Below are 22,741 nucleotides of genomic sequence, written 5' to 3' on the forward strand. Positions count from 1 at the left end.
ATATTTGTACACTTACGTTTATAGCAGCATTATTCACAACAGCCAAAAGGTGGCATCAATCCAAGTGTCCACTGAGGGATGAACGGATAAACAAAATGTGGTGTGTGTGTGTGTGTGTGTGTGTATAATGTACATATAAAATAAATATATATTTTTATATATAAGATGGAATACATATAATGGAATATCATTCAGCCTTAAAGAAGAAGGAAATCCTGACACATTACTACATGGATGAAGCTTGAGGATTATGCCAAGTAAAATAAGCCAATCCAAAAAGACAAATACTGTATGATTTCACTTATATGAGGTACCTAGACTAGTCAAATTTATACAGGAAAAAAGGAGAATGGTGATTACCAGGGGCCGGGAAGAGGAGGGAATGGGGAATTATTGTTTAATGGGAACAGTGTTTCAGTTTTCAAGATGAAGAAAGTGCTGGAGATGGATAGCGGTGATGATGATGACAACAATGTGAATGTATTTAATGCCACTGAACCATATATTTAAAAATGGTTAAAATGCCAAATTTTATGTTATGCATATTTTACAACTAAATTAAAAGAACAAACAAAAAAATCACCCTGAAGTAATAGGGGCAATTGTTATGGAACTGAAGTGCCTACACTTCCAACTTCAATTTTGTTATCATCATACAGGTAATTTTTTATGCTTAGTCAATAACCACTTTCAGCTTCATGCTAATTGAGCCCTTCAAGCATTGTGAATCAAGGTAAATATCAAGCACAGAAAACTAACTCTTAGTCCATAGTTACAGGCATTTCCTGGGCAACAGATTCTCTTAACACACCTATGTCAAGAATTCTGTCTCCAGGTCGGTTCCACCTCCAGCCCTCCAGCTGCTGATGTTCAGTGTACTGTAGCCGTCTGTCATGGAACACTACACGGAATATACTCTAAAAGCAAGCCACAAAATCAAATGATAACAAGAGCCCTTAAAAGTCAGTGCTGACAAAGGAAAACTAGCAGGGGTCACCTCCAATTGTTTTCTAGAATTATTATAATAATTATAACGTAACACTACATATACCTGTAATTATAAACCTATATAAATATAAAGTAAATAGAAATAAATGTAACTATAATATTAAAATAAATTATAATAATTCTAAAATTATTTTTCTTAAGACCTGTTCACTCTAAAACCCATACCATACCAAGCTCTACTTCAGGATAAATTTTGGAAGTGCTCAGACATAATCTTTATAGTTTACTGATACCTTATTTGAAACTTGGTTTACACATCAGTCCTAATGGTAGCTAGGCATAAAGGACTCCTATCGGAAGCATTACTACATACCTCTACCACTACCATGAATGCCCAGCTCAGTTCTTCAGATGTTTAGGAAAAACTCACCAAGTTCCCTGCTTGCTAACCCACCACACAACCTGTAAACACTGAGGGGAGGTTTAGGGACTGTTTTCATCAACTTCCCTTTTGTTACTTTTACTCTGTGGAGCCGCCTATGAATATCCCTCTGACCACTTTTCACAGCTGCTGGCCAAACTCCTCTGTCCCAATTGTGCTGTGAAGTCTTAAAATCATTAATGTCAGTCTAAACTAAGAAAAGTGTTATTCATCGACAGTAGCTTCTGTTTTCATTGCTTCTAGACCAAGAATCCAAAGAGACACTGGAGCTTCTCTAAAGATCTCAAGGAGGTTATTTTATTCTACCCAAAAAGAACTTCACTGAGCCAGGAGACTACCCGGACATGAAGTGACAAGCCTTCTGTTTCTGCAGCTCTGAAAAATCCATGTGGAAAGGGCAGCACACTACAACCCCAAAGAAATAACCTATGAATTTACCACTCTGCCAGCAGATTGTGGCCAGTAAGAGATACCACCAAGCCCTTTATGGAAGCAAAGGAATATTATCTAAAAAGGGCCAGTAAAGAGATACTGTGCAGAAGAATGATTTATTCATTTTCTTTTACCTTCACCAATTTGCCATTAATTTCTGGAAGTTCTCCAAGTTTCCTATTGTCTAGCATTCGGATTTCATAAGACTGCCCTAGAAGAAAAAGTAATCACATATTACTTCTATCACCAATTAACTTTGCAAGATTCAGAAAGAATAAAATTCAGTTGGTTGAATATTCAAGAGTATAATATTATTAGTATTAGTAACAACAACTAATTTCATACATTTATATCATTTAATTGATACAGTTCTCTAAGGTATTATCCATCCGATTTTAACTGAAACTTAAAGAATGTAAGTAACTTGTCTAACACCACACAACTGGCAAACAATAGAGCTGGGTAGGGTAATACTTCTCAGACAGTAACCGACGTCCATTGACCCATGTCCAAAGAACACGGATTAGAAAGAGGGAGAGGGGAACTAACAATGGGCAGACAGACAAAAGAGGCCAGTAACACATATCAAATATGACATTAAACTCAAATCTCTGAAGTAAAGGTTTGACTTCGACAGGTCACACTAGAAAGATGTACTTTTTACATATAAGTGTACCTAATAAAATATCATGGATCCAGCAGGTCTGCAATAATACTAACAAATTAAGGATGCGTCTAACCTTGATTGAGATATGTCAGGGTTTCATCATGGAGTTTCACTGCTGGAGAGGTGGCAGCGCAAAGCACATATTGGAAAGGTAAGATTTTATTCTCATTATCAGGAGGCAAACTTGACTCTTCTTGCTTGAAAATGGGCAATGCAAGGACATCACTGAAATAAAAGAAACAAATGACTTATGTTAACATCTGACAATGGTGCAAGAGGAGACATTGTTGAAACAATTTAACAGCAATTTGCTTTGGAAAATCATAAATGTTACTAACTTTGGTGGAGTTTCATCTGAACCATTCAGTTCAGATTACCTGCTGTGATATCCCCCTGACCACAATAATGTGGGCAATAACAGATATTTACTGCTAAAAACACCTAAGTGCCCAAAGAGAACGTTTCTAGGAACCGTAGACTGGGGTTCCTACAAGGGCTCTGAAAACCGTATGCAGAGTTCCAAAATGTCAATTTAAGACATTCAGTAATGTAGTCTGAGAAAAGCAGACTCAGAAAGGCACCACCCACAGTATCTTTATAACCACATCAGCTGATCTAAGGACTAAAACAAGAGTCAAAATTCCTAGAAGCTACATGAAAAGAACAAATCAAAGACAAGAATATATTTCAAGGTCATCATACATTCTGGGCAATACAACTAATATTGAGATATTCCTACCAGCTACCTCCTCCAAGAAAAGCTTCTTATATCTGTATCAGTGTATCTAAACTTGCAAACCAAAGATACACATCCAATGAGTTTGAGTATGTTACTCATTCTGAAGTGCTAGTGGAAGAGTACAGTAGCCCCCCAACCCTTATCCATGGTTTCACTTTCTGTGGTTTCAGTTACCCAGCGTAAACTGCAGTCCAAAAATATTACATGGAAAATTCCAGAAATAATTCATAAGTTTTCAATTGTGCACCATTCTGAGAAGCATGATGAAATCTTGCACTGTTCCGCTCCATCCCACCCGGGAGGTGAATCATCTTTTTGTCTAGCATATGCACACTTTATAGCTACTCATCCTTTAATCATGTGGTAGCGGTCTAGGTTATCAGATTGACTATCATGGAATTGCAGTGCTTGGGTTCAAGTAACCCTTATTTTAATTAATAATCCCCAAAGCGCAGGAGTAGTGATGCTGGCAATTCAGCTATGCGAAAGAGAAGCTGTTGTTAATCTCTTATGGTGTCTGATTTATAAATTAAACTTTATCACAGATATGTACATCAGATAAAAACATAGCATATATCGTGTTCAGTACCATCTGCAGTTTCAGGCATCCACTGGGGGTCGTGGAACACATCCCCCACGGATAAGAGGGGACTACTGTACTGCACCAGGTTAGAAGTCCCGGATTTCAGTCCCTAAAACTGAAGGCAAATCTTATGCAAGCTCTCTTGATTCTTTGTCCCCTTCATCTATAAAATGGGAACCATATTCGCTGTCAAGAGTAAATAAATATATGAGAAAATATTTTGGAAACCATATGGGCTAAAACAGATGTAAAGGATTACCAACAATTTTCCCTCGTAAACTCTAGCCATGGATTAGTGGGGACAAATATCCTGGGCCCTGGAGATGTACGGTCATGATCAGCATTCATCCCAGACAAAACTAAAGAGATCTTAAGAGATGTACCAAATTAAAGAGTATTTCCAATTATCTCAAGACATGCCACAAAATTCTCAAAATAAAATGTATTTTAATTTACTTTAAAGAGTATGTACATGCACTCACTAGAACAGCTAAAATTAAAAAGAATGACAACCCGAATGTTGGCAAGGACGTGGAGCAACCAGAACTCTCATACTTTGCCAGAAGGAATGTAAAATGATACAACCACTTTAGAAAAAGGGTTGGCAGTTTCTTATGAAAGTAATTATGCATCTGCCCTTTGATCCAGCAACTCCACTCATAGGTATTTATCCAAGAGAAATGAAAATGTAAGTTCACTCAAAGACATGTACATGAATGTTCATAGCATAAAAGCAAAAACTGGAAAGAGTCCAAACATTCATAAGTAAGAGAAGAGATGCACAAACTGTGGTAGATTTCATACCACGGAAAACTACTCGGCAAAACAAAGAAATGCAACAACATGGATGAATCTCACAGACATAATACTGAACAAAAGAAGCTAGACAAAAAGAACATATAATTCCACTTATATGATGTTCTAAAACTGGCAAAACTAAGGAGAAGAGCAGTTTCCTGGCAGGGTAGGGATTGACTTGGAAGGTATACAAGTGAACTTTCTAGGGAGATAAAAACATTCTGCATTATGTTAGATGTGTGGGTTACATGGTCATAACTGTACATCTGAAATTTGTGCATTTCAATATACATAAACTTTACCTTGACAAAAAAGAAATTATTGAGTGGAGGATGAAAAATGGTATAAATGATAAGCGAGTAGCAGCATATTATAAATTTTAAAGCTGGGGGATGGGTACAAGGCAGTTCATTACACTATTCTGTTTATATATGTTTGAAATTTTCTATAATAAAAAGTTTTTTAAAAATAGAAAAAACATGTATAGGTCACAAAGTACTTCCAGGTACAAAAGAAAGGCAACACATAGATAAAATAAACAACTGAGATACCCCCAAAAAATTAGAGGTTAGGGATCTAGAGATTCTCGTCAACATTCCCCACACTCAAAATGAAATACACTCAAACCTTACCTATAATTTAAAAATTATAATTATAATATAAAACAAAGAGACCAAAATCAATTTTACTTTCCATAGATGAAAGGCAATTATTAATACGCACCTATATCCCTCAGCAGGATCCAAACATTCTCCCCAACCTTAGATTATAGGGTCATTACATTCAGGCAAAAACAACTGTTGAGAGAAAAATCACTGCACTTGTGTGTATCTTAGAGACAACATTATAAATTCTTATTGGAAAACAAAATGAGCAGCAAATGTTCTGATTATTGACCTAATAATCCACATAGGAGTAATAAAAAATTAATGGCACGAATGCTAAAAAATAGGAAAGTGGGGGTCAGAGGAATAAAAGAAAGCAATTTCTTTCTGCTAATGTCTATATGTTACTAGTTGAATCCAGGTAGCCAAGATGCAAACTGGTTTCTATGAAACACAGGTTTCTTGAGCTAAAAAGTACTTCAAAGGCCAGAAAAACAAAGGGGGCTTTCCCCTTCCTTTGCCTGGAGGTGTCGTGTGCTTCGTTCATATGGGGTGGCGTTAAGAGTGGAAAAGGGGAGGCATCCTTCTTTCTGTCCATATTAATTTGTCAGGGGAGACACACTATTGTTCCCTTGAGATTATATGAAACTGTAGAAACATGGGTTTTTCTAGAGAAGTACTCTGTTTCAGCGCTTCCACTTCTCAAAATCAGGAAGCTACTGCCTCTCCCACAGCAAACAGTTTAGAAAATAAAGCAGAACACTACAAAACTTAAGAAACATGATGTTAGTCTTTGGGTGACTTTGCTGCCATATCATTCTCAAATACATCACATCTGATGATGTCTTGTAAGATCAGTGAAGATTACCAGGAATCAAGGCAAATCGGATTTTGCGACATGGCAACAGCTCAACCTTTACGAACGCAGGGTTGTTTTTTTCTTCTCAAATGTCAGTGCCTACCAAGGTTAATATATAGCAACAGTCCCTAGTCTTCTCAATATAACGTGGCATTACACCGAACCCCTCATGACTAAGCAAAGGACTGTCATTTGAGGCTGGAATTCTAAAATTGATTCTAAAAGTCATCCCTAAAATTAACTCAAAACATTACAGCTAAACCAAACACACAAAACTATATTTTCTCATCTGAGATTTTAAGTCTAAAAACCGCAAAAATATTTGAATTACTCATGTTCTTGCAACATTGCACTTCTTTTACTCTGCTGTGGGAGCAAGAGTACCATTCAGACGCACATTCCTAGAGGTGGAGGCTAAAGGTCACTGGTAAATACAGTTCCAGGCCCCCTGCTTATACCGAAACAATAACAAACAAAGTCAGCAAGAAACAATTTTGCAGATACAGAAGTCTGCTCCTTCTCAGAGGTAAATTGAGTATAGATTAGGAAAACCCACTCTGGCGGACTCTAAGTAGTTGCTACCAATGTATAATTTAGCATTTTATTATATTCTCTGACTGCTTCATGTATGTAATTCATTCCAATGAAACATAAGCCATTTGAAGAAATAACTTCTCTTTTATGTGCTTAGTAAATATTCGTTGGTATAATTTATATTTTTGTTTGTTTGCATTCTCCAGAATACTCAACCCTAATACGCTGTGATCATTTTGGAATTCTCAACATCTCATAGTATCTCTGATTAAATATAAGGATATAGAAATCTTACCTGTTAAAAAGATAAACCGAGTACATGTTAAAACTGCGCACTGCTAGGTGGAAATCCACACCTGAGAGTGGAAGCATAGCAGAAAGCATCAGAGTGGAAGTAACAGAGGAACAGAAGCAATATCAGGAGTGATCTTTCCTGTACGTAACTGGGATTCCCGAAGAGCTGCTTTCATGGTCCCCTAAGGCGTAAATTACTCTTTTGAGATAAGGCAGCCTCTGAATGGTTTCTATGAATTTCCAACTACTGTTTAGCCTTCTCCTTTAGGCCTACCAGCTGTTGAATGCTCTCCTCTGGAGAGACCCTGGAGCATAGAGAGGGAGAGGTTTGATGAGCTCTCCCTGGAGTAAGAGAGGCAAGCAGACAGGTGTCCACAGAACCTAAGGAAATTAGAAACTAACTTGAGACAGTATGATGTCACGAATTTGTAACTTCCCTATTTATAATCCTCATTTAGACTCTATGATGATGAAAATAAAACATTTGCAACAAAACATGCCAATATCCCTATGTTAATTATAACATAAAAGGGCAAGAACTGAAGAGACTATACCCTACTTTGAGGTCAACTTCAAAGGGAAAAAGTATCAGTAAATAACTGGTCATAACAACTTTAAAAAGGAGAGGAAAGTAGACTAATTTCCTTGGATTTGTGGGAAGGACAGAAGGGCAGATCAGGGAGGAAACGTGGCAAGGAGAGATGGCCCGACAAGTTCTAACAGAAGCCAGTGAGATGTCCTAACTAGTGAGTAATGGCACACTTAGCTTACTTTGTTGGTAGGAGCCCTCTGTCACAAAGTGATAAAAGATTTCTGTTACCTGAACATCTAGTGAAAAATCTCATTCAACTAAAAAGCAGCATATATAATAAAAAATTTGCCTTGCTAATTATTCTCTCACCCAGAAGGCAGAAGAAATGAGTGGAATTACAATTCTGAACCAAATTTGACCAAGAAGAAACTGAACAAAACAGAGGGAGTGGTGGGAGTCTCAAAAGAAAGCAAGCAAGCCAGACAGACAGGAAGAAGAACAGGGAACACAGCCAGACGTGACTCCTGGGCTCTTAGAGAGCAGGCTTCAAAGAGTGAAGAAGATTTAGACCCATGCTCTAAGATGCTAAAATGGAACACAGGATTGAGGTTCTCAAAAATGAAATTCTCCCAATCTCACATTATCTGAGACAGAAGGAAAAATGAGGGGAAGTATCTAGAGAGACTAGATGGAAAGTTTGCCAATCAACTCAGAATTAGAAGGACATGCACAAGATAAATATATATAAAAGGAAAGAAACTATTAAAAAAAAAAGTGGCAATGGGGCTGGCCCAGTGGTATAGTGGTTAAGTTCACACAGTCTACTTTGGTGGCCCAGGGTTCGCTGGTTGGGATCCTGGGTGCAGACCTATGCACCGCTCATCAAGCCATACCGAGGCAGGCATGCCACATATAAAAAATAGAAGATGGGCACAGATGTTAGCTCAGGGCCAATCTTCCTCAGCAAAAAGAGGAGGATTGGTGGCAGATGGTAGCTGAGGGCTAATCTACCTCAAAAAGAAAAAAATTAAAAAAAAAAAGTGGCATCAATACCGTAAATAAGAAGCAAGCTTGAGCTGAAGCCCAGAATGTGCTGCGACTTGCAAAAAAGGTAAGGAAGGCGCAGGGCCACTCTTTGATGTAAATGCCACATTACTAATTAATACAAAGCAGAGACAGAAGAAAATCTCAATTTCTTTTTCCTCTATCTTTTCTGTAAAGAAAAACCATCTTGAAAGTAGAAAGAAAAGATCAAATATGGGAAAAGTAGATTAATGACCAAGATAAATAAGGGGACTATCAAAAAGTACCTGGATGAAATTATACGCCAGGAGAATTAAAGAATGAGCAGACGAAACACAAGTGACCCTCTGTAAATCAGACAATCTCATGATTCTGATAACGCCAAATATCACATCAGCTTTTTAGGTCTGTAGCAGCAATTGCCAAAATGAGGAGAGAGTATATTCTCCATACCTTACATCAGAGGGATCTGACATGAAGTCTAGGCAAGACTGTAGAACAGCTTAGTAAAAGAATAATTTATGAGTACTTAGGCAGACCATGAGGGATCACGAGGAGCCATAACTAAACTAATTCATTTTCCTTTTTTCATGTGGTTTGACCAGGGAATGCTGTAAGCATAAATATTTCTGGATTTCAGCAATACATAAAACAAAGTCTCTCTTGATATCCCTGTTCAAGGTGAAAAGTATGAACTTTGTAATAGTTAAATGGCTTTACAGATAACTACACAACCATATCTAACGAGTGCAGATAAGTGTACAAGAAGGTTTAGTGTTATGCTGCAGGACCCCGGAGAAACTTGTTCTCTGCAACATCTTTTTTTTAATGACTTCGATGAGGACACTGAAGAGAATGATGATGAAATATGCAAATGATAGGAATCTGGGATGGGAAAGCAAATATCCTATATGATAGAATCTTTTTTTGGGGGTGGGGGTGAGGAAGATTGGCCTTGAGCTAATATCCATGCCAATCTTCCTCTACTTTATATGAGGCACACACCAGAGCATGGCTTGACGAGTGGTATATAGGTCTGTGCCCAGGTTCTGAACCCATGAACCCCAGGCCACCAAAATGGAGTGTGCTAACTTAACTACTGTGTCACTGTGCCAGCCCCTAGAAGCAACTTTTAAAGTAACTCTAATTGGCTGGAACAGGAGGCTAAATCTAACAGAACAAGACTTAATAAAGATAAATACAAAGTCATGCACTTAGAACTAAAAACAACAACAAAATGGCCCAACATATGCGAGAAAGACTAGGGTTTAAAAAAAAATCTATTTCAACAGTATGGAGATTCCTCAAAAAACTAAAAATAGAACTACCATACGATCCAGCCATCCCACTACTGGGTATTTATCCAAAGAGCCTGAAGTCAGCAATCCCAAAAGTCCTGTGCACCCCAATGTTTATTGCAGCACTGTTTACAATAGCCAAGACGTGGAAGCAACCTAAGTGCCCAACAACAGACGAATGGATAAAGAAGATGTGGTACATATATACAATGGAATACTACTCAGCTGCAAAACAGAACAAAATCATTCCATTTGCAATAACATGGATGGACCTTGAGAGAATTATGTTAAGTGAAATAAGCCAGCGAGAGAAAGATAATCTGTGTATGACTCCACTCATATGAGGAATTTAAAACTATGGACCAAGAACAGTTTAGTGGATACCAGGGGAAAGGTGGGGTGGGGGGTGGGCACAAAGGGTGAAGTGGTGCACCTACAACATGACTGACAAACATTAATGTACAATTGAAATTTCACAAGATTGTAACCTATCAATAACTCAATAAAAAAAAAAATCTATTTCAATGAGACAAACAGTGTGATACGGCTGCCCAAAATGCTGACATCTGGTTTCATTAAAAACAAAGTCTGATGAGGGAAATGACATTCTTCTCTATGCAAATCAGACTACATTTGAGTATAGTACTGTGCTTAGTTCTGAGTGAAGAAATCTAAAAAGAGGACTTTAAAAATGTAAGGAAAGAGATAAGAAGAAGTGAGGGGACCTAACATCACGTCATTTGAAGAGTAAGTGAAGAAGTCAGGACGTTTGTCTGAAACAAAGGAGTCTTATTTCTCTACTCTATAAAGAGATTAAATTATCAGTTCAGAGTTGAATGAGCTGGCCTCTTTTTTTTCTTTTATTTTCTTAAAGATTGGCCCTGAGCTAACATCTGTTGCCAATATTCCTTTTTTGTTTCTTCTCCCTAAAGCTCCCCCAGTACATAGCTGTATATTCTAGTTGTAGGTCCTTCTAATTGAGGTGGCCTCTTTAAAATACCCTCCAAATCAATTCTATGATTTCATTATTCTAAAAGGACTAAATGTTTTGAGCCTGTTCAGGTTTTAGAAGCTGCCTTGGGATAGGCCTAAGGATCTATGTATTGTTAGAAAACACCAATTGGTATATAGTGCCCTCTAGTAGACAGGAAATACCACTAGTTCACTGCTATAATAGTCCAAAGCATATTCTTCTACGGCATCTGCTATAGAGAGCAGCAGCCAAACGATAACTATAAAAGCCAGTATACTGGCTAGACCAACTGGCTTATAAACCTATCTATATATTTTTTAAAATTTTATTTCTACCTTATCTGCCATGACAAAATAAGGACTAGATATATCATAGCAAAAGCACAGATAACATCTAGGTATGCAAAACCTTCTATACACAAAATCCAAAAGACACATCATTGTAGTTTTTTCTAACACAGACAATTCCTTAAAATGATATTCTTGATTAAAGTCAAGACATAAAAAAGGTTTTCAATTCTTAGAGTCTACATCTTATCCATTTGGCCAAAGAGGATTCTAATGAACTATGCTCTCAGAATACACTTCTAAACTATGTGTGAACTGGCTAGTAAGAGGAATACAAGTTTCCTGAAATATTGATAACAATTTTTAAGAAGAAAACTTCAATGATTCATTCAAACATTTACTGAGTACCTACTAGTGTCAGACACTATTCTCAGTACTAAAAACCATATATCAATTTTTTTAAATAAAGTAATTTTCTTTTCCTTCTTTCCTCATTTTTTTTCTTTCCTTTGGTATTCCATGTTTCATCAGTAGTCAATAAATGGTACTTTCTAGTGTTTTGGGTTTTTTTGGTAAGATTGGCCCTGAGCTAACATCTGTTGCCAAGTTCCTCTTTTTGCCTGAGGAAGACTGTTGCTGAGCAAACACACGTGCCAATCTTCTCCTGTTTTATGTGGGATGCTGCCACAGGGGGGCTTGATGAGCGATACTAGGTCCATGCCCAGGATCCAAACCTGCAAACTCCTGGTTGCTGAAGCAGAGCGTGCAAACTTAACCACTACGTCACCCAACTGGCCCCTACTTTTTAGTTCTTACTAATGTTTTTAACCTAAAGTTTCATTAAGACATCATCTATTCCCCCATTCTGTACTCACTTCTCCCTAACCAACTTACAATTTACTAACTTCTTTTTCATTTATGTCTAACTTACAGCTAAATAGTTGTTAGACAGTTCCTACCTAACTGTTAACAGGGCAAATGCTGAAACAGAGCTTGGGGGAAAAAAAAGAAAAGAAAATCTAGATAATCCAAATGCAGCCTTAAGTTTCATATACCAGAAAAGTTGCATAAGATTTCATAACTAGGCTGCTAAATATCCCCTTCGTAGCTAATCTCCAAAGATGGCCTCTGATGATCCACATCTCCTGGTATTCACACTTTTATGTGGCCCTCCTTCCATCTTGAATCTGGGCTGGTAATTTGCTTTAACAAGACAAAGTGGAGGAAACAGCAGTGTGCCAGTTCTGGCCTAGGGATTAATCTTTAAGAAGGATTGTTAGCTTTTCAAAACTTTTGTGTTGGGGAACTCTGAACTGGAGAGACCACATGGAGCAGCCACAAGGACAGGAAGAAGCCCTGAGCTACACGGAAAAAGAGAGAGAGATCCAGCCATCCCAGCGTCCCAGCAAGGCCCAGCATTAGACATGCGAGTGAGCCATCTTGAATGTTCCAGCCCAGGCCCCAGAAGACTGCAGCCTCAGCAGACACTACATGAAGCAGATCTGCACAGTCAATCCATAGATTCATGAGAAGTCATAAATTGTTGTTTCAAGCCACTACATTTTGTGGGTGATTTGTTCAGTAATAAGAATAGGCCGCTGTTCCAATGTTTCTAAAGCATTCTTTACAAAACTTCACAGCAGTGGCAAATATGTACAGGAAGATATTAAATCATCCTTACTTCGAATAGCTCTGTTAAAAACAAACAAATACCTCACACACACAGAAAAAACAAAAGGGTACATTCCAAAAGTCACTATAGTATTTAAGGAAAAATAAACAAAGCACATAACCATCTGAGAAAACAGTATGACAACTCCACTCTATTTATATTACCTTTTAAAACAACAATTTAATGCTATAAAAACTACACTGCCAATTAACATACTTATTTTCACTCTCCAAGTAAAGAAACAGTAGTAAAGAATTTGAACAATATGGCCAGATCCAAAGAATAAGCAACTGGGTAAAAAAAAACACACACACAAAAATGTGTGAGAGAGAAAACAAATGTGCATAATCATAGTTTGGCCCCATGAAGGGAACGACAGGACAACCACCTCTTTCCTCCATCTTCTCACATGCTCTAGTCCTATGGCTTTCAAACATCCTTGAATACCACCCACATTGAGTCAGTCAGCTTTATATTAAGACCCAGGACACACATACACATTTGTGTGTCTACAGAACTGAAACAACTTTCACAAAATACTTATTAATTTTGGTATTTTCTATTTGACTTCATGTTTTAAAATGCTGACCGCAACCTGCGGTTTGACAAACACTGTTCTAGTCTTTCTCTTAGAACTTTGCAGTAAATTAAATCAAGTTTATTTACAGTATTCAAAAAACTAACACAACAAAAGACAAGTCTTCCACATCAGACTGTGATTCAGCTACTTAAGAAGAGGGATAGATAATGAAACAAATACACAGAGAGTAAACACAGACGGTACTCAACAGAAAAGTGATTCTTCAGCTCATCCTTATTGGGTCCCTTTTGGCTCTCTCATTGTTAAACTCATACAGCACATAACTTTCCATTGCAAAGCAACAGAGAATGCTGTTAAATCTAATAGCCAACCTATTTGGACTGAAGACTGTCTTAAAAACTGCAATCCAAATCCTGCTTTTTAAGTCAGAAAATGCTTGGAAATAAAATAGTTTTCAAGCCATCTTCCACTGTACTTGTAGACTGCATTACTAAATTAAAGTCAGGTCTGTATGGAAGCCATATAAACACTAGTGGCTCTCAACCTTGGCTGCATATTAAGAATCACCTGGGGAACTTTTAAAAATCCTTTCCAGGCCATATTCCATACCAATTAAATCAGAACTTGGGGGGAGTGGTTGGTGAGCTTAATTACTGACTGCTGTGTCTTAAGAAGCCAAGGCAATGCGTTTGATCTCTATGTCATCTAGGATGACCACGTTTCTATACCAAGACGTGATTTTACACAAGCACCCAGTGAGCCATCTTGAAACATTAGCACTAAAGGTAAGGCAGTTTGTTCAGATGTATGCATCTCTATCACCACTGCTGGGGAAAACACTCAGCTTGATATTGGATCAGTAAATCCCTTCAAAACCATTTTTTTTTTTCATTTATTCAGCAAATAGTCTTTGAGCACCCACTATGTTCTGGGCCCTATTTTAGGTGGCAGGGATATAGGAATAAACAAGGAATACACAAATTATAAACAAGGTCCCCTTACAGAGCAGAGCATCATTGTCATCTAAATTTCTATGTCTGCACAGCAAGAAATCATACTAAATTATTCTACAAACACCTATCATTTTCCGATATTCCAATTCATTGTCCTTACAGTATTACTAATACTCAAGGAAGCATAAATGAGTTACTTAAGAATATATAGTGAAAATAATGTAACTTGAAAGGGCCTAGAATGTTTCTTGTAGGTGTTTTATACAACCCTGCCCTAAGTAGCTTTACTCTACTCTCCTCCAACTTCAAACCTGGAACATGGACCATGGACTATTGAGTATGACGTCAAAACACAAGTGAGCAGCAGATAAACACACCATATCTGAATTTTATGCTGATGCTGCCCTTGATAGAGATATTGGTCATCTGACAGTCTTTCTTCAGGAATGCTGTTTCTAGAACTTTTCCCCAAATCTCAATCCTGGGTTTAACGTTCTTGAATCACTTTAAGAAGTGCTTCTAGGTATTTGCTGTTGTTAGTGTCCTCGAGTCAATTCCAACTCCTAGTGGCCCTGTGCACAGCAGAGCTGAACCCTGTCCAGTCTTTCTGCACCATCCTCTCATCTTCTGGCACTGTATCAGACAGTGCTCAAAGCTTTGCTGCTATTCGTAGGGTTTTCAGGGTCAATTTTTTGGGAAGGGAGTGGTCAGGTCCTTCTTCCTAGTCTGTCTGAGTCTGGAAGCTCCACTAAAACCTGTCTACCATGGAGAACCCTGCTGGTATTTGAAATACCAATGGCATAGTTTTCAGCATCACAGCAACACACAGCCATCACAGTTTGACAAGTGACAGACCGGGGTTGTGGTTCCCTGACTGGGGAAATGAACCTGGGCCACATCAGTGAGAGCCCCAAATCTTAACTACAAGACCATCAGGGCTGCCTGCTTCCAGGTATAATCCGTTCTATTTCATCAGCACAGTTATGAGAGACCAAAGGTTTGAATAGTTGTCATTCATTATGTACATCTCAAAGTTACCAAAAAATGACACTAATTTCTTTCCCCCCCAAGTCTTTGAATGTCCCTCATTTCTACTCTGCTGAATTATTTGCCAATTACTACTTATTTACTTCTATAGGCAATGCTTCTTATTTCCCTTTAGCTTAGAAAGTCACTAAAGACTTCTGATTTCAGATCTGTCTGCAAGCCTTACTTATTTTGGAAGCTGAAAAAGTATCTGACCAATGTCAGATGCAAATTTACTTCCAGAGAGCTTGTAAGATATTAAAAGTTTAATCAAAGAAATCTGAATCAGTAAAGCCCTACCTCAGGAGATTTACCAGATATAGGCCTGCTTTCTCAGTTTTTTTCCTTCATTACAGGATTAGCTCTTACCAGGCTACAAATCTCATTAAAACACTGCTAATTGAAAACATCACCTGTGGCATCATTAGTACCAGGCTCTTTTATTAAATTTCTGAAATCACTGACTCTTCCCATTTAGGTTATGAATGGCAACCTGCGACAATATTCATGGGTTATATATTCCAGGGAATCTGACAATTTTCATACAGAAAGTAGAACTCCCATTTCAATATTCAAAGTTCTGATACCTACCATCATAGTAAGACCTAAGTGGTAAAATAAAAACAGTGTTTTGTTTTTGTTTTCTGTGACTAAGGGAAACTACATTTAGCCCCTTATGGTGCTGAGCCTCAAAGCTTCTTTTGAGACCCCAAATGTCTACTAGTTCATCCTTTTTTTTGCAGTTAAGCTTCCCTCCCTCTTCACTGGCAAGCATCACTTACCACCTTCGGAGTTCTTCCGCCTTGCCCATTCCATCGCTGCTACCAAGCCTAGCTTCAAAAGCCGGCCATCTCCCTAGCCCCCATTCCTCCCTAGAGTGAGAGACAAGCAGACATTTTTCTCTTTTTTAAGGCTTTAAGTGCTATCGACTTTTGGGAATATCCTAAAAGTACCAAAACACTAGTCCCCTGAAATGGTGACAAGGCTTTAGCTCTCCTGCTCCTCCTTCGGACCACATCTTCGATGAAGGCCCTTTCTTCTAAAATGGCCAACATATTCCTTGGAGGCGTCCCAACTAGGCTTGATGAGGTAATCAAAACAGGACTGTTATTTGCTCCCTTTCTGTTATGAATAGATAGAGAATTAATTTGCATTTCTAAGGATATGCAGAACAGAAGATACCCAGTTCACTAAGCTTCAATCCTCAGGAATAACCAGCTTTTTATCATTATCCTCCAATCTGAAGCCAGAGGAAGCTTTAAAAACGTAAATCTAAAATGTCACTACTCTGATTACAACACTCCAGCAGCTTCCCGACAAAATCATGATAAAGGGCTAGCTCCTCAACAGCCCTCCCAAGGCCCTTCGAAACTGGACCCAGTTTGCCTCTTAGTCTCATGTCTGGTATACTTCCCACCTCTCTTCTGTTTTTAAAAGTTCCAGCTTACAAACTGCAGCTCCTTTCCCTTGCTCTCCTCTACTCCCACTCAACTGCTACCACTGATTTTTTACACATAAATTTGCATTTAACCCACAAAATAATGCTGTGGGGTAGGAGGAAATGTCTCCCCCTCCTTGTTTGCCAGTTGAAGATACTGAGGCTCAAGTAATTTGAGATGTTAAATAATTTGCCCAAGGTTACACAGCTAGCAGATAGCCAGACAAATCCAAGTTTACTCATCCATTCATTCAGTAAATACTTTGTGCGCACTTAGGTGTCTGGCACTGTTTTTGACAGTGGGAAAACAATAAAACAAATTTTATCCAAGTTGTATCCTTCTTCTCTACTACTCAATGCCTAGATTAAGCAGAAACTGTTCAAAACATTCCTGCAGAAAAAAATGTAATTGAAAGCTCCTTTAAATGCTTCAAAGATATTTCTAGAGGTGGTACACTCCAACGCTTACACATGGCTATTTGTGCAATTCATCCTAATAGAATGATAGTATCAATCAATTGATTCCAATAAAAGGACTCAAAGCTTTTGCAATGATTGATTCCCCTGCCCAGAAGTTGAATTTCCAGATTTCTGCCTGACTGGGTTTTTTTCATCATTCAGGTCTCTGCTAAATTGTCATGGCTACAGACAGATGTTCCTGGTCACTCCACCTAAAATAGATCCTATATATTTTCATCATGGCATGTCTTTCTGAAATTTCCTTCTCTGTCTGTCTATCTATCTATCTATCTATCTACCTATCTACCTACCTACTCCTCCTCCTCCCCCCATAAGAATGCAAATTCCAAGAGTAAAAGGACCTCATTTGTCTTTTCACCCTAGTATAATAAAGGCTGGCCATAGTAAGTACTCAATAAATACTGTTTAAATAAATGATTAAAATAATAATAATAATATGCCCACTAGAAGAATCTAGGTCTTTATAATTAGGCTATTCAGCAAACATGATTGGGTTACACTTGCAGATGAATAGTGCAGAAAAGGCTGCTATCATTTATCATCAAATCTGTCTTGAGCACTTGGCTACCTACAACCCCTGTGGAGAGCTCCTTGGTATTTCCATGTTACTTGCAATTGCCTCTCCACAACAATTTAACCAATTAAATCTCTCATACAACATTTTTAATTATCTTTCACTACCAAACCTACAAACCTATCTGCCCTTGACACTGTCTTCTCTTTTGACCTGATACAATAAAGACAAAGTTCCTCCTCCCAGAAAAGGCTGATCCTTTCCCATGGACTTGGAATCTGTCCGTTCTCAATTCCCAAGAACTTTATTCCCTTGATTGTCCCAATGCACATGCCATCCATCTCCCTCTTCCCACATCCCCCTTCAACTACTGTTACACTCCTCTGTAACTTTCATAACTAAAAGTCTCTACATATACAGAGTTTCCACCTCCTCATCTCTCTCTGATTCATTCCTCAAACCATGGCAACCAAGCTTTCACTCCAACACTCCATGGAAAATGCTTGTCATGGTCACCAATGACTTCCATGTAGCCAAACTCAAGTCATGTGACTTCTCAGGCCTCATCTTACTTAGACTCTCAGCAGCATTCAACACAGCTGTAAACTCTACATTTGCTAAGCACGCTCCTCTCTGGCCTCCTGAATACCCCTTTCCTGATTTTCTTCCTACCTTACCAGGAGCATCTCCTCAACTCCCTTGTGGCAACTCCTCTTCCTCTATAAAACCTCAGGACTTTTGGCTCTTCTCTTTCTACATTCCCAGATGCTCTCATTAATTCCCATACATTTAAATATCACCTTATTCTGATGATGCTCAAACATATCTACTAGGTCCAGAGTTCTATTTTGAACTCCAGATTTGCACATTTAAATACCCACCTAACACTGCCTCTTTGATGTCTCTCAGGGATATCAAATGGACCAGAACCGAAAGAGAACTCTTGATCTTCCTCCACACCTGCCCAGCCTACCTCCCCTCATGTCTTCTACTCTTCTATTGGATGGTGACACAAGCCAGCAAAATGCTCAAATTACAACCCTGGGAGGCATCTGAGATTGATACTTTTCTCTTATCCTCATGTCAACTAACAAGCCCTATGAATTTTTAACTACAAAATACATCTTGAGTTCATCTTCTCTTCAGTAGAGCACAGGAATTAACAGGGAAGGCTCTGGAGTTAGACTGCTAGAATTTAAATCACAGCAATAATAGCTAGCATTTATTGAGCATTTACTGTTTGCCTGACACTCTCCTAATCATTTTACATATATTAACTCATTTAATATTCATAACCACCTTATGAGGTGACTACTATTATTATTATCTCTTTTAAATTAATGAAAGAGAGGTTAAGCAATGTGCCCAGTTCTGATGGCGCCAGTATTCAAGCTCCTAAATCTGGTTCCAGAGCTCACTTATGCTAGGCTGCCTCTTGGAAAAAGGAGACTAAAAATAGGGAGATCAGTTCAAAGCTAACGCAACAGTCCATGTATGAAATAACAAAAATCTGAATCAGCAATGAAAGTACAGATACAGAGGGTCAAATTCAAGAAATATTCAGCTAAGACCTAACTAGAAAGTTACATCATGGTTCAAGGATCGAAAGACTGAATATCATAAAGATGTCACTTTTTCCCAAATTGATCTACAGATTCAATTCCAATCACTATCCCAACAGATTGAACTTGACAAGCTGATTCTAAAATTCCTATCAATGAGCAAAGCCAAGAACAGTCAAGGTACTCCTGAAGAAGAACAAGAGATTTACTCTGCCAGATACCAAGAATTACTTCAAGCTTTAGTAATTAGGACAGCATGATATTGACTTGGACAGACAAATTAACCTATATAACAGAATATAGAACCCATAAACCAACCTCACACTTACAGAAATTTGATTTATCACAGAGCTGGTATTGCTAACCAGGGAAGAAAGGATGAACTTTTCAATAAGTAGTGTTGGGAAATTTGGATATCTATAGGAAAAAAAATGGAATTGGATCCTTACCAACACCCAATACAAAAATCAATTTTTAAAAAAGTCAATTCTAGGGCTGGCCCACTGTCTGAGTCGTTAAGTTCGCGCGCTCCGCTGCAGGCGGCCCAGTGTTTCGTTGGTTCAAATCCTGGGCACGGACATGGCACTGCTCATCAAACCACGCTGAGGCAGCATCCCACATGCCACAACTAGAAGGACCCACAATGAAGAATATACAACTATGTACTGGGGGCTTTGGGGAGAAAAAGGAAAAAATAAAAAATCTTTTTAAAAAAAGTCAATTCTAAGTGGACTAAAGACTTAAGTATGAAAAACAAAAACGTAAAACCTTTAGAAGACAATATAGGAGACAGCATAGGAGAATTACTCTATGGCATTAGAGAAGGAAGAATTTCTTAGACAAGACACAAAAATCATACCTATAAAGGAAAAGATTGATAATTTATAATACACTAAATTAAGAACTTTGGAACCAAAGACATGTAGCCAAACTCATGTAGCCAAAGACACATAAAGTGATACGACAAGTCATACACTGGGAGAAGATATGGACTACACACATAACTCACAAAAGATGAGTATCCAAAATATATTTAAAATTCCTATAAGTTAATACGAAAAAGACCCCCCCACACAAAAAAACTTGAATATTTACAAAAACATGAATGGTTAATAAACACATGAAAAGGTGCTCAGTCTCATAAGAAATCAGGAAAATGCAAATTAAAACCACAATAAAACCCACATCCACTAGATTGACAAAAATCAAAACAATGACTAAAGAAAGTATTGGCTAGAATGAAGAAGAACCAAAACACTTGAACTCCAAGGTAATCAGGAAAAACAAGTTAGCATTATCTTGTATGAAGATGCACAAACTCCATAATCCAGCAATTCCATTATTCCCACAATCCCTCTGCCTGGAATATCTTCTCTCTCATTCTTCACATGGCCAAATCCTGCTCTTCTTTCAGAGACCACCCTCAGGAGGTAGAAGTAGTCTTTCCATGTTCTGAACTCCGACGGCACTTTATCTGTAAGTGTTCTGGGCATATCATTTTCTAGTCTGCATCATACCTTTTTATATACATACCAGTCTTTACTTGCTTACAGTTTGGTAGAGAAGATGAGGACAAGAACCTCTGTGATTTATCTTTTAATCACTATAGCACTAGACATAGTGCCTGCATATGGGAGCATATGGAAAAGACTCAAAGCTACAGAATCAAGCTGTAGAAAACCTAGCATGTAGTTGGCACTCAAATATTTGTTGAATGAATGAATAAAAATCTGCTTAGTGACTGAGTGAATCAACCAGGACTTGTGCATTCAAAACATGAACCAGTGGTAAAAGGAAAATCAGAACACCAACTTGTGTATCCAAAGTCCCAAATGTGTATCCAAAGTCCCAAATTAATTTTTCTCCCAGATTCTAGCCCGATGACACATAGTGAGAGTCAACTATCCCTACAAATGGAAGGTACTACGAACAAGGCAGATAAAGAATGAGGGCATGGGGGCCAGCCCAGTGGTGCAGCGGTTAAGTTCGCACGTTCTGCCTCGGTGGCCCAGGGTTCGCTGGTTCGGATCCTGGGTGCAGCTATGGCGCCACTTGGCAAGCCATGCTGTGGCAGGCATCCCACATATAAGGTAGTGGAAGATGGGCATGGATGTTAGCTCAGGGCCAGTTTTCCTCAGCAAAAAGAGGAGGATTGGTAGCAGATGTCAGCTCAGGGCTAATCTTCCTCAAAAAAAAAAGCACAGAATGAGGGCAGGCTAGGAAGAGGTGGAAAACGGAAAGAGAAGGTAACAAAGAAGGAAAAGGAAGGCAGGGAAACATTGCTGGACTGTAGGTCATCTTCCCTAAGAATTATAAGAGGGCAAGAAAACTGTAAGCAAGCAAAGAAAAATCTACAAACCTTCAGTAAAAAGACAATGAATCACAGGACAACTTATTATTATGCAGTATTTCAGTCATCTAAAGAGTTTTGTAAAAATGTGTAAAAAATACCTGTGTACACTCCACTGAGCTTAAGAAATAGAGCACGAACAGGTGAATCCCCCTTTATCCTTTATCCTTCCCCAGTTATATCTCCCTCCAACTCTCAGAGGCAACAGTATCCTCAATTTGAAGTTAAACATTCCTACATATTTCTTGATATTTTTACAGCAGTGCCATCTTTTTTCTTTTTCTTTTTTTGGTGAGGAAGATTGGCCCTGAGCTAACAGCTGTTGCCAACCTTTCTCTTTTAGCTTGAGGAAGATTGTTGCTGAGCTAACATCTGTGCCAATCTTCCTCTATTTTGTATGTGGGATGCCATCACAGTGTGGCTTGATGAGTAGTGTGTAGGTCTGTGCCCCAGATCCAAACTCGTGAACCCTGGGCTGCTGAAGTGAAGTGTGCAAACTTAACCACTACACCACTAGGTTGCCCTACGGCAGCACCATCTTTTAAAAGTAGCAAACTTTTAAACTTTGTGGCAAAGGGAGGAATACACTGTCCATCACAAGAGACTCAGAACTAAAGGGAAAGCAGAGGAACAGTCAGTAAAAACTGACCAACTCTAAGACAAAAAAAGAGATGAAGATGTGGAAGACGGCTAGGTGATAGCTGAAGGGGAAAAGTGAAGGAAAAGAGTACTGAAAAAGAAGCACGGGAAAAAAAGAAACAACAAAAACCAGTTCTGTTCAAGAGACATAGTTGCCTCAGAAACTACTATACTACTTGCCTTTGAAACAAAATACAGTGAGAGTGAGCTCAGTTCGTTCACTCAACAATCAGCACAAACTATTTGTTAGGCACTGTTCTAAGGCACTAGGGAGACAGCGAGAACAAAACAAAGTCCTGCATCCATGGAGCACTGATTCTAGTTGGCGAAAGAGGCAAGTAAGCGACTAACATATCAGATATTGGGACAAGAGAAAGCAGAGCAGAGAAAGCCGAGTGCTGGTGAGGAAAAGAGGTACTTGCTACTTTATGTGAAGGTGGTGAGAGGAGGCCTCTGTGAGAAAGTGACATTTGAGCAGCAACCTAAAGCAAGTGAGGGATGGAGAAGACTATTTTAGGAAGAGCAACAGCAAACGCAAAGGCCTTGAGGTGG

At 38.5% G+C, this 22,741-nt stretch overlaps 1 protein-coding gene across 10 annotated transcripts in view; it reads right to left on the reverse strand.

Annotated features, from left to right (window-relative positions):
• TFCP2 (transcription factor CP2) overlaps positions 1–22,741 on the reverse strand; it is a 49,091-nt gene that overhangs the window by 15,120 nt on the left and 11,230 nt on the right. For all 10 annotated transcript variants that reach the window (XR_011440096.1, XR_011440098.1, XR_011440097.1 and 7 more), the window contains 3 exons: positions 2,563–2,714; positions 1,957–2,033; positions 812–917 (listed from right to left, as the gene is read on the reverse strand). Coding sequence is in view for 6 of the 10 variants with exons in the window: in XM_001504297.5 (XP_001504347.1) it covers positions 812–917; positions 1,957–2,033; positions 2,563–2,714 (335 nt within the window). In the remaining 4 variants the exon portion in view is untranslated. The remainder of the gene's footprint in view (positions 1–811; positions 918–1,956; positions 2,034–2,562; positions 2,715–22,741) is intronic.

The sequence above is a fragment of the Equus caballus genome, chromosome 6 (genome assembly GCF_041296265.1).
Source record: "Equus caballus isolate H_3958 breed thoroughbred chromosome 6, TB-T2T, whole genome shotgun sequence".
Classification (NCBI taxonomy): domain Eukaryota; kingdom Metazoa; phylum Chordata; class Mammalia; order Perissodactyla; family Equidae; genus Equus; species Equus caballus.